Source organism: Lolium perenne, chromosome 3 (genome assembly GCF_019359855.2).
Source record: "Lolium perenne isolate Kyuss_39 chromosome 3, Kyuss_2.0, whole genome shotgun sequence".
In the NCBI taxonomy this organism is placed as follows: domain Eukaryota; kingdom Viridiplantae; phylum Streptophyta; class Magnoliopsida; order Poales; family Poaceae; genus Lolium; species Lolium perenne.
The window spans coordinates 277,109,436-277,121,597 of NC_067246.2; the positions used below are offsets into that span (position 1 = coordinate 277,109,436).

Consider the following 12,162-nt stretch of genomic DNA (forward strand, 5'->3'; position numbering starts at 1 on the left):
GCTCGTGCCCAAGTTTCCCGCCAGGCCGCCGGCTATAAAAGACGGCGGCGGTCTCACACAGACCGCATCACCTTCCTCTCCCACTCCACCTTCTCCGGCGGCCACTCCACCTTCTCCGGCGCCATGCCGCGCACCCTGCAGGCCACGTGGGCCAAGCTCTCCCTCGCCGCCCGGGCCAGGTTCCCGCGGACGGAGGAGGAGGAGAGCGTGGACTCGCGGTGGGTCACCGACGACGAGGCGCTCCGCGTCGCTGCCGAGGCGGCGGCAAAGAAGGCAGGCGACGCCGAGATGGTGGAGGCGGCCGCGGACGGGCGGCACGAGACCGCGGACGGGCGGTACGAGGCCGCGGAGGAGGGCGGCCGCCGCGGAGGAGCCCGTCGACGAGGAGGACCTCGCGTTGGCGAATATCAACGCCGCCATCGAGGAGCGTCTCGCCGATCTCACGCGCGTGATGAAGGAGCACGAGGCCACAGCGGGCGGCGGCCGCCGATTAGGCGACCTCCTCGGCCGGAAGAACGAGGCGATCGCTATGCGAGCAGCCCGTCACCTCATCCGGATGCCCTCGCCCGAGCGGCGCGCCCCGGGAGGATGCCGAGCTCGGCGGAGCGCGGCCGGCAAGAGCGCATGCGCCGGCGGCAGGAGAACCACGAGGCCCGTGCCCCCGCCCGCGTCCGCTGGGAGGCGCGCACCGCGTGGAACGCGCCGCCTGCAGAGCTTGAGGTATGCGGAAGCGGATGGTTCCGCCGCAGAGGCGGAGCGCGGCGCGCCCGAGGTGCGCGGACGGAAAGGAGGAGGATGAAGGCCTCCGCCGAAGCCGCCGCCGCCGCCCGCGCCACCCAGTGGTAGGCGGAGTGGAATCCTCACGCGTACAGGCCGCCCGCGTCGAGTGAAATCCACGGCCCCGACGGCGAGCCGGCGAGGAGTCGCCGGCGAGGCCGCCGGCCCCGTACGTAGTAGGATAGAAGTAGTAGTTAAAAAAAATTGTAATGGGTTCTTTTTAATGAAAACAAATGTTCATGTGTATGACACGCGGGCCAGGGGCGGACGCGAGCGACCAGCCTTTCGCGTCCGCGGCCATGCAAACTCGGCCCAGATTTGGGCCGGGTTTGCGTCGTTCCGGACGCCGCGGCCATCCGTTTTAGGGATGGGTTCGCGCGCTGGGCCGGATTTTTGTCCGGCTGGACCCATCCGGACGCGCGGGCGCGGGATGGGTCGCCCGTTGGAGATGCCGTTAGGATCACTAGATGACCCGTTGCGCTATCGCGCAAGTGGCAGAATCAGTACATGAGAAAACTGCAACTCCAAACTCAACTATATCCCCGTCCTTTAGCTCCGTTTTGAGGCAACACATGTTCTCCATTGACCGAAAGAAATTCTTTTGAGGCACAGAAGTTCTCCATTGGTTATAACTATAAGCATTTGTATCGTGCGAGTGATTAAGAGAATCAAATATGATCATCAATGTAGGCCCACAGTTTCTAAATACCCAGTTTAACACACATGAAGTCATGAAACAACCACATAATCAAATATCATTGCATGTCTTTGTGAACATAGCAAAATGGATAAAAGGAGTATGAGCCTATAATGTCACAAAAGTCAAATGCCTAAAATGAAGTTCTTAAAGAATTGAACCATAATACAAACATGTATGTCTGCTGTACATCAAACAATTTTGCTATCATTGGTGCTTCTACTGGAAAAACGATTCGTTCAACTTTGTTAACTACCTTCTAACACTATCTCTCGCTAGTCACTGCTAGTGGTGGTCTGATGGTCGATGCTATGAAGAAATTTCTCTCCTGAAAAAGGAATGACAAATAAACATTAGTAGCTGGACATGAAGTGATTGAGAATTGGACAATAAATTCCAAATATATAAACAGCTGCTCCATTTTTATACTATGTTATTTTCCGTCTTTGTAGCTAGTACTAAAGTATATAATTGAATTTATTCCTACTTATAGTTAGCTAAGTTTAAGAGTTTATTGTAAATGTACCTGCCACACGGCTTTTCTTCGACATTCATGACATATTATTACCGGCAGTCAGCAAGTTCATCGGCCAAGCCTTAGCAATAGAAGACGAGAAGATATTATAAACGCAAAAGGTAGAACATATGCACAAAAAGAGAGGAGCACAACGAAATAACAGCTGTAACAGAAAAATAAGACCAGTATATACATTGAATTTATCAAATTATTTGTGCAAGCAAGCAGAAGGTCTACCATCAGATTACTCATAACACAGTACTTCAGATTACACCACGAAGAAGTGTTGAAATCAGATTACTCATAACACACTACTTCAGGTTTATGCGTAGCTGAAGTGGACACACGAATGCAATGCATAAAATTAACACCTTCACACTTCAGTTTAAAGGACATATCAACAGAGGAAAAATAGAACCAAGCATTATTGGTTGTCAACGTCTTTGTATTGAGAATACAGCGAATATAGAAAATTGGCGTTTTCCTCTATGTTAGTGTAAGTCCAAAACTTGCGTTTCGAGACAAACTCAAATTGCCATTTTGTTATTTAGGTTTATGTAGTTTTCAATTGTACCTGTACTATAACCAACTTCATTCTTTGAGACTTACATTGTGCAATATTAAAACACTCAAATTCAGATATTGTTGGCTCTTGCAATGTCAAATTTCTCATCAGAATGGAGGACACTACCTATTGACTATTGTGAAGTTTAATATCAACGGACCAATACATATTTCAGAATGCAGAAAGAACAATTAGCTAGAGCAAATTCCCTTTAAATCTGCAGGGAAAATCATTCCCTCAACGGAGCCAAATCCAATTGGCTAAAAGAATATATGATGGAAGGGTGAGAAAGAGAAATTAAGACTCGCCTCATAGAGAAAGGGAGCAGCATCGTCAGACATAACCAGGGAGAAGCCATAAAAGCAGCAAAAATCCTTGTAGAGAATACCCATTCACTCTGTTTATTTGTTCAAATTGGGAAATCAATCCTAAAGTTACAGATTTGGTTATTTTTAGAATAGACACATTTCTTCAGTTATATACATAAGAAAAATCACTATACCAATCCCATATAGATAATCTAATCACAATACTTGAAAGCTGACAATAAAACTCCTAGAAGATAATCTGAATTCTGTTTCACAAAATGCAGTATACTTAACCAACACAGAAATAACTTGTGCGCACTCTACAGATGAGAAAAAGTCAAAACAGAATTAATTTATATCACATGTTGCAATGACACAATATTCACTTAAGAGCAATTAGAATGCTTGTCGAGTTCAAGAATTTTTTATGGAACTCACCAATAACAAACTAAGATATACATATGCCTTTACCAAAAGTCATTCACCATGGCTCTCTTCTAGCTTCCTCGTATTAATTTTCTCTCCATCCCCAAATATGGAGACTGTGTTCACAAGTTCTTCTTTTCTTCTTCAGACCTGCACACATAAAAAACATCAATTAGCAATTAAAAGTCAGAATGCTGGATGGTGGGGTTGTCAAGCACACTTCTTAAAAAGACATGATCAAAGAATATAACATCTTACAACACCTTGCAAAATTCATTCACAAACCTACAAACCAGTACGAGCAGTTGAACCGAATTCGACCATGTAGGGAAAAGAAGATACAGACTGAAAATTCGACCATACCAAAGCTTAAAAAAATGGCTGTGAATCATCATCAACATCATCAGTTTTAATGAGCTGATAAAGAACTCTAAATATTTGTCTAGATTTGCATGCACCTACACGCTAAAACGCGTCTAAATATGCATTGCATATTAAATTAACCAAAATTTGTCCACCCACCAGTATGACAAGAAAAAATAGAGAACCATCCAAGTTCTAGATATATTAGCCATCAGTGTTAACGGTCAAGTATTTCAAGAGAAGATTCCAACTTGCTTTCTAGTGGCAAAGAAGAAAGCATGAGCTTAGGAAACAAAAGGAACAATGAGAGACAATTACTTTTTGGCAGGGCAGAATGACCTGCAACAATTAATTGAACCTACAAAATGATTTGGTAAAAGCTCTACTTTTTTTCACGAAGTAAAAGCTCTATATTGAATAACCAAAACCAAGGACACCCATCGTTCAGACATATAGCAGACACCACAGACTATACACCAAATAGTTCTTGTGGAGCTGAAATTGCACCAGTCATGCCAAAAAAAAGCAAGGTTTATTGTTGTACCAAGAGCAACTGCACCTCATACATCCTAGCAGATGTGAATGTGTTGCTTTCAATTGGCCAAAACACCTAGCAGTATACATATAGGGAAGAAGACCACAACCTTTTGTTTTTGTAGCGACATGTTAAGCATAGTTTTAGTAAAGAAAACAGAGAATTGAATCAGCTAAATATGTGAAAATCCTGATAAATCATTTGCAAACTGCACTGTAAAGAGCTTAAGAGCAGACTAAGAAAAGCTGCTCTAGATTTCAGATTGGGGTGGGATTAGGATTCTTGTGTCTTCTTATGGACGGTAATTGGAAAAGGAAGGTGGGAAGTGGAAATCCCGGCATGGGGGCATAGTTCAGAGTGTAGACACGCGAGAAGGCAACTTGGAGCATGGACCGAGCTGACCACAAGTAAATTCACAGAAGTTAGAACAAAAACATAACCGCAACTGAGCTGCACGGCCGCATCTGCCGCTGAACTGATGAGGACGGCGACCGACCTATCTCCCGAAGCCTGATGAGGACGGCGACCGACCTATCTCCCGAAGCCTGCTTCGTCGGCCGCTAGAGCGCCTCTGCTCTATCCGCTCCTTTTGTGTGCTTCTCTCCCTCCATCGCGCCATTTTCGCCTTCACCCCCATGACGCCAAACATACGGAAAGCCATGTAGGAGAACAAGGTGGAGGGGGAGAGAGGAAGATGTTCCCTGCAGTAGGCGCCATCCAGGAAGAAGCACCAATGTAAAATACCGTAGTTTTAGGGTGGTAAATGGCACATAGGGTAGGATGTACCCAAATTGGCATCGACAAAAGGGAAAAATCTACCAATGTAAGAACTTAAAAACTGAATGTCACGTTAGTTATATATATCATTAGATGGACAAAATATTAGTGAAAAACGATACTGTACGCAGAACAATTAGACTTGAATTAAAACCAACAATAGATGAGAGTATAAACTACTAAGTCTATCCACAACATTGCTTTAACATTACTTACCAACTTAACTTACTCTGTTGGCTGATGGGTAACAAATAGAGTAATAAACTACTATGAGGCTAGGGGGAAATTCTCACACCACCGGAACATGTGCGCCACTTCATAGGCAATATGAACAATAGCTTGGATCGCTCGCCTACAGTACTGAAATATGCTGCACGGTTACTATAGGAGCAGCTCCCTCAAAATACCTAAAAGTATCAATAATGGCACATGTCAGCTTGCCTGGTACTGTTTCAGGAGGAAAAGGCATAAGCTAGAAATATATGTACAAAAAAAATTTAAAAATCCCATTTATATACAAAAAGAAGCTAAAACCCCACAATATTGTATTAGTAATATTTCCAATATTTTTGCATCCTGTGGAGCATGACTGTACCACCCCTATAAAATGTTGTACAAACATAAAGATAAATGTAGACATGATAAAAAAAGAAAAGTGGGGGAACTTACATGCACACTGGATAAATGAGAGCACGAGAAGAGGCAGTCCTAGCTTCAGGATAATACTACTCGTGGTAAAAATAAAAAGGCCAACCTCAATTTTACTTTCAAGCACCAAACACTATTACAAAGATAGATAATGAATTAGTAAATTATCCGGAATTAGCACTCATTGTTTACAAATCTGAACCAAATTTGAATTGAAGAAATTAACAAATAAGAGAACAGATTCACCAACACAAGATAGTTAAATTATTCTATTTATGAATATTGCGATTAGTAGAATACAATACAGAGAAATTCTAAGTGACAACCGAACCAAGACAATCTTTCGAACACTCAGTGACAGAGAAACATTCAAATGACCTCTGAATAGTAACCATAGATTTTAATTTATTAGCATTACCATGCGAAAACTAATATAAACTGGGAGTATTTGACATCCTTGAACAACCACACATGCAGCACCTATGAATGGTGGAGCAGATTTAGTGCAATCATGACTCAAGCAGTAGACTGTTTGGCCATAATGCAATTTTTAAGTATAACCAATCTCTACACTAACCATGTAAAGCTATGTGTAAATTAAGGTTCACACAATTAGCAGTGATATATATCCAGTTTTTATTAAGAGGGTTTCATGCCCGTGGATAAAGATTATTTCCCGGCTCTGAATTGAGATGAAAACAGGAGGAATGCAACTGCTGGAGTGGTCTATACTGCATCACGCCGGACATTATTCAACTATCAGCAGCCACTGCACGTGAATTCCAGGTGGCGTACACAAACCGCCCATGGGGAAAAATCGTACAGGAGACTCCAGCGATACTAAAAACTGATTTTGACGCAACCAAGGTCGCATCTGATGGCTGCTCTTTCTTGTTTCCCGTCCTCTCAGACATCGGAGGTCAAGGCTGGCAAGACTCTTATTTTTTCCGGCCTCTTAAAACAACAGTACAAAGGAATCAACAACTTGAAAGTAGAAACACTCACTGAGCCGCATCTACTGATCTACATGAACCACCTTCATCTGCCGAGCTTGAAATACCTCACCCATAATCACCTAATTTTTTCTCAGAACATAATGATGGAGAAAGACAATCACTTTGTGGAGACCTCCTAGTTACTTTCTGATGATATTTTGTGGTTGATACAATTTTTGATTGACAAATACTGCTTCATATATAACCTATCAACAGCAAAAAGGCAAAAACTTAACAAAAAACAGGATCATCAAATATTTAGTATAAGAACATGAACTGTAAAACAAACGTTCATGTACATTTAAGAGCTGGTAAGACATGGTTTACAATTGTAATCATCCAAGTATCTACCAAAAGTCCAAAACAAAACAAGTATTAGTTATTAACGAATATAACTGTGCATGCAATTGAGACCACACAAGTTAAGCTATGTGACAAGATTAATAGACTATGCAACGACATCTTTCATCTCCTTGAATCATCACATATATGAACTAATAAAGCGGCTACTGAAAAAACTGAGGAACATATTCTAAAGTATAGATTGTTACCTAATAGCACATTCATTAGCTGCTACAACTGCAGGTAGTGAAATTTCTAATAAAGAACTCAATGATCTGATAACTCTCACTTTGGGCTGCTTCAGATAACATTTAAGTGATGATATCATTAGGATCTCTGTTCCAATTATCCTAAACATGCTGCTCCTTGAATCTTCCTCTTCTCAACTTGCACCGGGAAGAGAAGCAACAACCATTGGAGGCGTACATTTGACCTGCTTGAAGCCTCCATTAGAGGCATTGTTGTTGTCGTCATCTAACCTACAGACCATATGGAATTATATCCATGACAAACACACATCAGATCCATGTATTAAACTTGAATCCAGATACACACATCTAGCAGTAGCCCACAATGGCAACAACACACAACACACATCTAGCAGAACACAGATCCATGTCCTTCATCTTGCAGAAGCACACACACGTCAGGAAGTAGCCCACAACGGCAACAACACAAGCACACTACCATATACAATCGACAAGAGGCAGAGAGAGGAAGCAGGAGCTCACTTGTGTGACGGAGATGAGAACGCGCTGAGAATGAGGGGCACAGGCGACATGCATGTCCCCATGGCTAGTGGACGAGCTGCACGGGCGCAGCGAGCTCCCGCGGCTTGTCTCCCTTCTTTGCACCGCCAACCACCGCGGGGAGATGAAAGGAAGCCACCAGGGGGAATCCACTGGCGCCGCCGGCGCCCTACTCCGGGAACCGCTCCTGCAGCACCTCCTCTCGACCGCCATGGCGGCTGTCCCGTCCGGCGCCGTTTGCTCGCCACTGAACTGCGCCGGCGAGCTCTCGGGAAAACGACGAGCAACGGTGGCGGCTCCGGCAGGAGGATTGGCGGGGAGGTCGAGCTCGTCGATGCGCGGGCGACCAGCGATCGGGACGGGCGGGAAATGGAGGGGGCGCCGGATCTGAGCGCCCTGTCGGCGCTGACGCTTCAGGTGGACCTCCTGCAGCTGCCGCCGGAGATCCCGGCCCCGGGCGCCCCCGCGCTGCGCGGCATCCTCGATCGCCTCTTCACCCACTGGCTCTCGCTCCCCGACACCGTCGGTGGCGAGGTCAAACAAGGCTTGCAGGCTCCGACCCATCATCGGTTCCTCTTCGCCGCTCTCCACCTCCTCCTCTTCCTCCGATTCGCCCCCCTCGAGCGGATCTCCAAGATCTGAGGGAAGAGGAGGGGGATAACCTCTAGGGTGCGCACTGCCAGCCCCCGCCGCCACTCTGCGCGCCGCCAGCCACCGCCGACGCGTCGCCTCCGCTCGGACGTCTTCCGCGCCTGCCCGCGGTCCTCCAGTTGAGCGGCGGTGTGTTGCTTCCGAGTAGGGGAGAGGAAACGAGAGGAGGCGGCGGATTGGGGGAGAATGAGAGGAGGCGGGGCAGGGGATTGGGGTAGGAGAGGAGGCTCTCGATAGGCTAGGGTTTTCACCGTGGGGCACACTGACAAACGACGGGAGAAAGGCGACCTGAGCGAGTGACTTCGTTGCCTCTGCTCGCTGACCCCATGCCCGCAAGGCCCCATCTGTCATGGAACTACTTAGACAAATAAAGAGTGAAAGAACAATTACCGCATCCGACGGTTGTGGTGAAAAGTGGGTTTGGAAATTTACTATTGCAACGTGATTGGATGAACCAGATTCATTTGCCCCTTTCAGATGGCCTGGTTGAGAGGGTAGTCTTGGAGCTTTTATAGGAGGAATGTGCGTTCCGTTCATTCACCCCGCCATCACCAAAATGAATGGATATGCGTCTCTCATGGAGTGTCTAGTTCTTCTGTTCATCGAGAGAGATGGTACAAAGATTTCTCGTCTAGTTTTTTTTTCTCTCAAAATTACGCATGTATGGTCCAATTACTACGTGCCTCCGTGGCCGTTGCCACTGCTGCCGCCGGCCACGTTGGCGCCCATCTCGCCGACAGTGGAGGGCAGAAGAGGCGTGCAACTGCTGTGCACCGGTGCAGAGATGCACGACAAAGGGTGGGCGCATGGTGGTTTGTGGAGGTGAAGAATGTTAGAAGTAGTATTGGTATCAAACTTATATTATACGTATTGTATTTTGTATCCAACTGTGCACCGCATTGTGCAATATAAATAGAACGGACAAGGGACTCAAGATTCATCCGAGTAGACCCAAGTCGTTTGACATGGTATCAGGAGTCTAGACTTCCCTTACCTCTACTTGATCGCAACACCCAAACCCTAAACCATCCCCGCCGCCACCCAAATATCCGGCCGCTGTTCCTTCATCGCCACCATGTCTTCCTCCTCGACGGCCGGCCCTGGGATCTTTTTCGGCGAGCCTCCGCCTGAAAAACTTACCCGAGACAACTACACCCTCTGGCGCGTGCAGGTTCTTCGTGCCATCCGGGGCGCACAACTCGTCGATCTGCTGGAAGGGATCGACGATGGCCCGCCCAAAACCATCACCGTCGAACCGACGGACAAAGAAAAAGAGGTGAAGGAGATTCCCAACCCCGACTACGGGCCATGGCTTGCACGGGACCAGATCCTGCTCAGCTACCTCCTCAAGTCTCTCTCCCGTGAGGTCCTCACTCACGTTCATCGGATCGAGCACTCCGCCGGCATATGGCGTGCGGTGGAGGAGATGTTCGCCGCCCAGCATCAATCCAAGATCATGAATCTTTAGGTTGCTCTTAACAACACCAAGAAGCTCAGTATGACAACTCCGGCGTTCCTTGCGAAGATGCAGTCAATTGCTGACGACCTTCTGCTGCTGGCCGTCCCGTCTCTGATGACGAGATGGTTTCATACATCCTGGCCGGCCTTGGCTCTGGCTATAACTCCCTGGTGGCTGCGATCGGCTTGATCTGCAGCAAGCTGACGCTCATCGAGCTGTTCTCCCACCTGCTCGCATATGATGAGCGTAATGCCATGCTAGAAAACCAACCCAATGACACGTTTGAGACTTCTGCCAATGTTGGGTCGCGTCTATATCGCCCCCGCTCCTACGGTGGCTCTCGCGGTGGCCGGCGCGATGACATATGAGATGAGCGCCGAGATGATAGGCGTGATGAACGGTGAGACGATCGCCGAGATGAGCATCCTCGCCAAGGACGTGGAGGTGGCCGTGCTCCAAACTCCGGAGGAGGGCGCGGTCGTGGTCGCGGGCATCGCCGAACCACACCCTGGGTTGACACAACATGTCAAATCTGTAACAAAGAGGATCATGCCGCTAAGAACTGCTGGTGGCGGTTCACTGATGATGGTGATGATGACTCCTATGGCGACAAAGAGGTGAACGCTGCATACGGAGTTGACACAAATTGGTACTCCGACACTGGAGCCACTCATCACATTATCGGCGAGCTCCACAATCTGACCATGCGTGACACATATCGAGGCAATGACAGGGTCAACACAACCAGTGGACAAGGTATGAGTATTTCCCATGTTGGTAATTCAATAATTCGTAGTCCCGCTCAGAATTTCCATCTTCGAAATATACTTCATGTTCCACATGCATCCAAAAACCCGTTCTCTGTTCATCGCTTCACCCTAGATAATCGTGTCTTTATTGAATTTCACCCGTTCTATTTTTTCATTAAGGATCAGGTCACGCAGAAAATACTCCATAGGGTACGATGCGTTGGTGGTCTCTATCCCCTTATTTCCTCAATGATGTCATTTACACACCAGTCGAAGCATGCTTTTCTCGCCGCCAAGCCTTCACAAGCAAAGTGGCACAGTCGTCTTGGTCATCCGTCTTTAGCTATTGTTAGTCAAATACTTAGAAAGAATAAACTTCCTTTTGTTAGAGATATGAGCATAGAGTCAGTGTGTGATTCATGTCAACAAGCTAAGAGACATCAGCTTCCATATCCTTCTTCCACTAGTGTTTCCACAGCTCCCCTGCAGTTAGTATTTTCTAATGTATGGGGTCCTGCGTCTGCCTCTGTTGGTCGACATGAGTACTATGTAAGCTTTATTGATGATTATAGTAAATTTACATGGATATACTTGCTTAAAAAGAAATCTGATGTTTTCTCAGCCTTTGTCAATTTCCAAAAACTTGTTGAACGCAAGCTTGATCGAAAAATCCTTACCGTTCAGTCAGATTGGAGAGGAAAGTATGTCAAATTAAACTCCTTCTTCCAAACACAAGGCATTGCTCATCATGTTTCATGTCCCCATGCTCACCAACAAAATGGTTCGGCAGAATGAAAATATCGCCACATTGTTGAAGTAGGACTTGCTCTACTAGCTCATGGGTTCCCGCCATTGTTTTCGTGATTGAATAGCCGCTTTTCTTATTACTTATTCCTTGAGAGTGTTGTTGAATTGCCAGGTGCCAATTAAGCATGGACGGGGGCTAAGTCAAGGAGCCCCCTTTCCACTTCCGTTTGTCCTTGCTATAGATCCCTTAAAGCAAATCCTCGAATTGGCAACTAAACACGAGCTACTCCACAAGATTAGAGGGTGCGGAACGGTGATGAGAACATCCCTTTATGAGGACAATGCGACTATTTTTGTTCACCCAACTGAAGAAGACGTTCAAAACCTATCCTCAATTCTTACTATGTTTGGTGAAGTTACCGGCTTGCAACAAATTTTCAAAAGAGCATGGTGGTTCCCATTACATGTCATGACATTGATATTAACAAGGTTTTCAATGGTTTGCCGGTGATACATGGAACCTTCCCCATCAAATATTTAGGCCTTCTGCTTTCGGTGTGGAAACTAAAAAGGGTGGACTTTCAACCGCTTGAAGATAAATTTGTTGGGAAGCTTGTCACTTGGGATGGAAAAAACATTTGCGTGGCCGGGGCTTGTGTAGTCCGTCCTGAAAAGCAATCTTTTATCTCACTCCCATCACCATCCCCCCGGGTTGGTTTGCAAGCATGAAGAAAATCGAGTGTGCTTTCTTGTGGGAGGGCACACGAGGAATCACTGGCAAAAAATGCAAGATCAATTGGGAGGTGGTATATGGGCCTAAACAAAGGCTTATGGATCCTTCATCTTTAAAATTTGCT

At 46.3% G+C, this 12,162-nt stretch overlaps 1 protein-coding gene and 1 long non-coding RNA gene across 2 annotated transcripts; one reads left to right on the forward strand and one right to left on the reverse strand.

Annotated features, from left to right (window-relative positions):
- Positions 1 to 1,490: 1,490 nt before the first annotated feature.
- LOC139837671 (uncharacterized) lies at positions 1,491 to 2,451 on the reverse strand. The gene is made up of 2 exons (XR_011754274.1): positions 2,001 to 2,451; positions 1,491 to 1,802 (listed from the first exon to the last, which is right to left on the reverse strand). It is a non-coding gene; the product is annotated as an uncharacterized lncRNA (long non-coding RNA).
- Positions 2,452 to 9,425: 6,974 nt separating this feature from the next.
- LOC139838184 (uncharacterized) lies at positions 9,426 to 9,818 on the forward strand. Its single transcript, XM_071827558.1, has one exon. The coding sequence runs from the start codon at positions 9,426 to 9,428 to the stop codon at positions 9,816 to 9,818; it is 393 nt and encodes a 130-aa protein (XP_071683659.1).
- Positions 9,819 to 12,162: the final 2,344 nt, after the last annotated feature.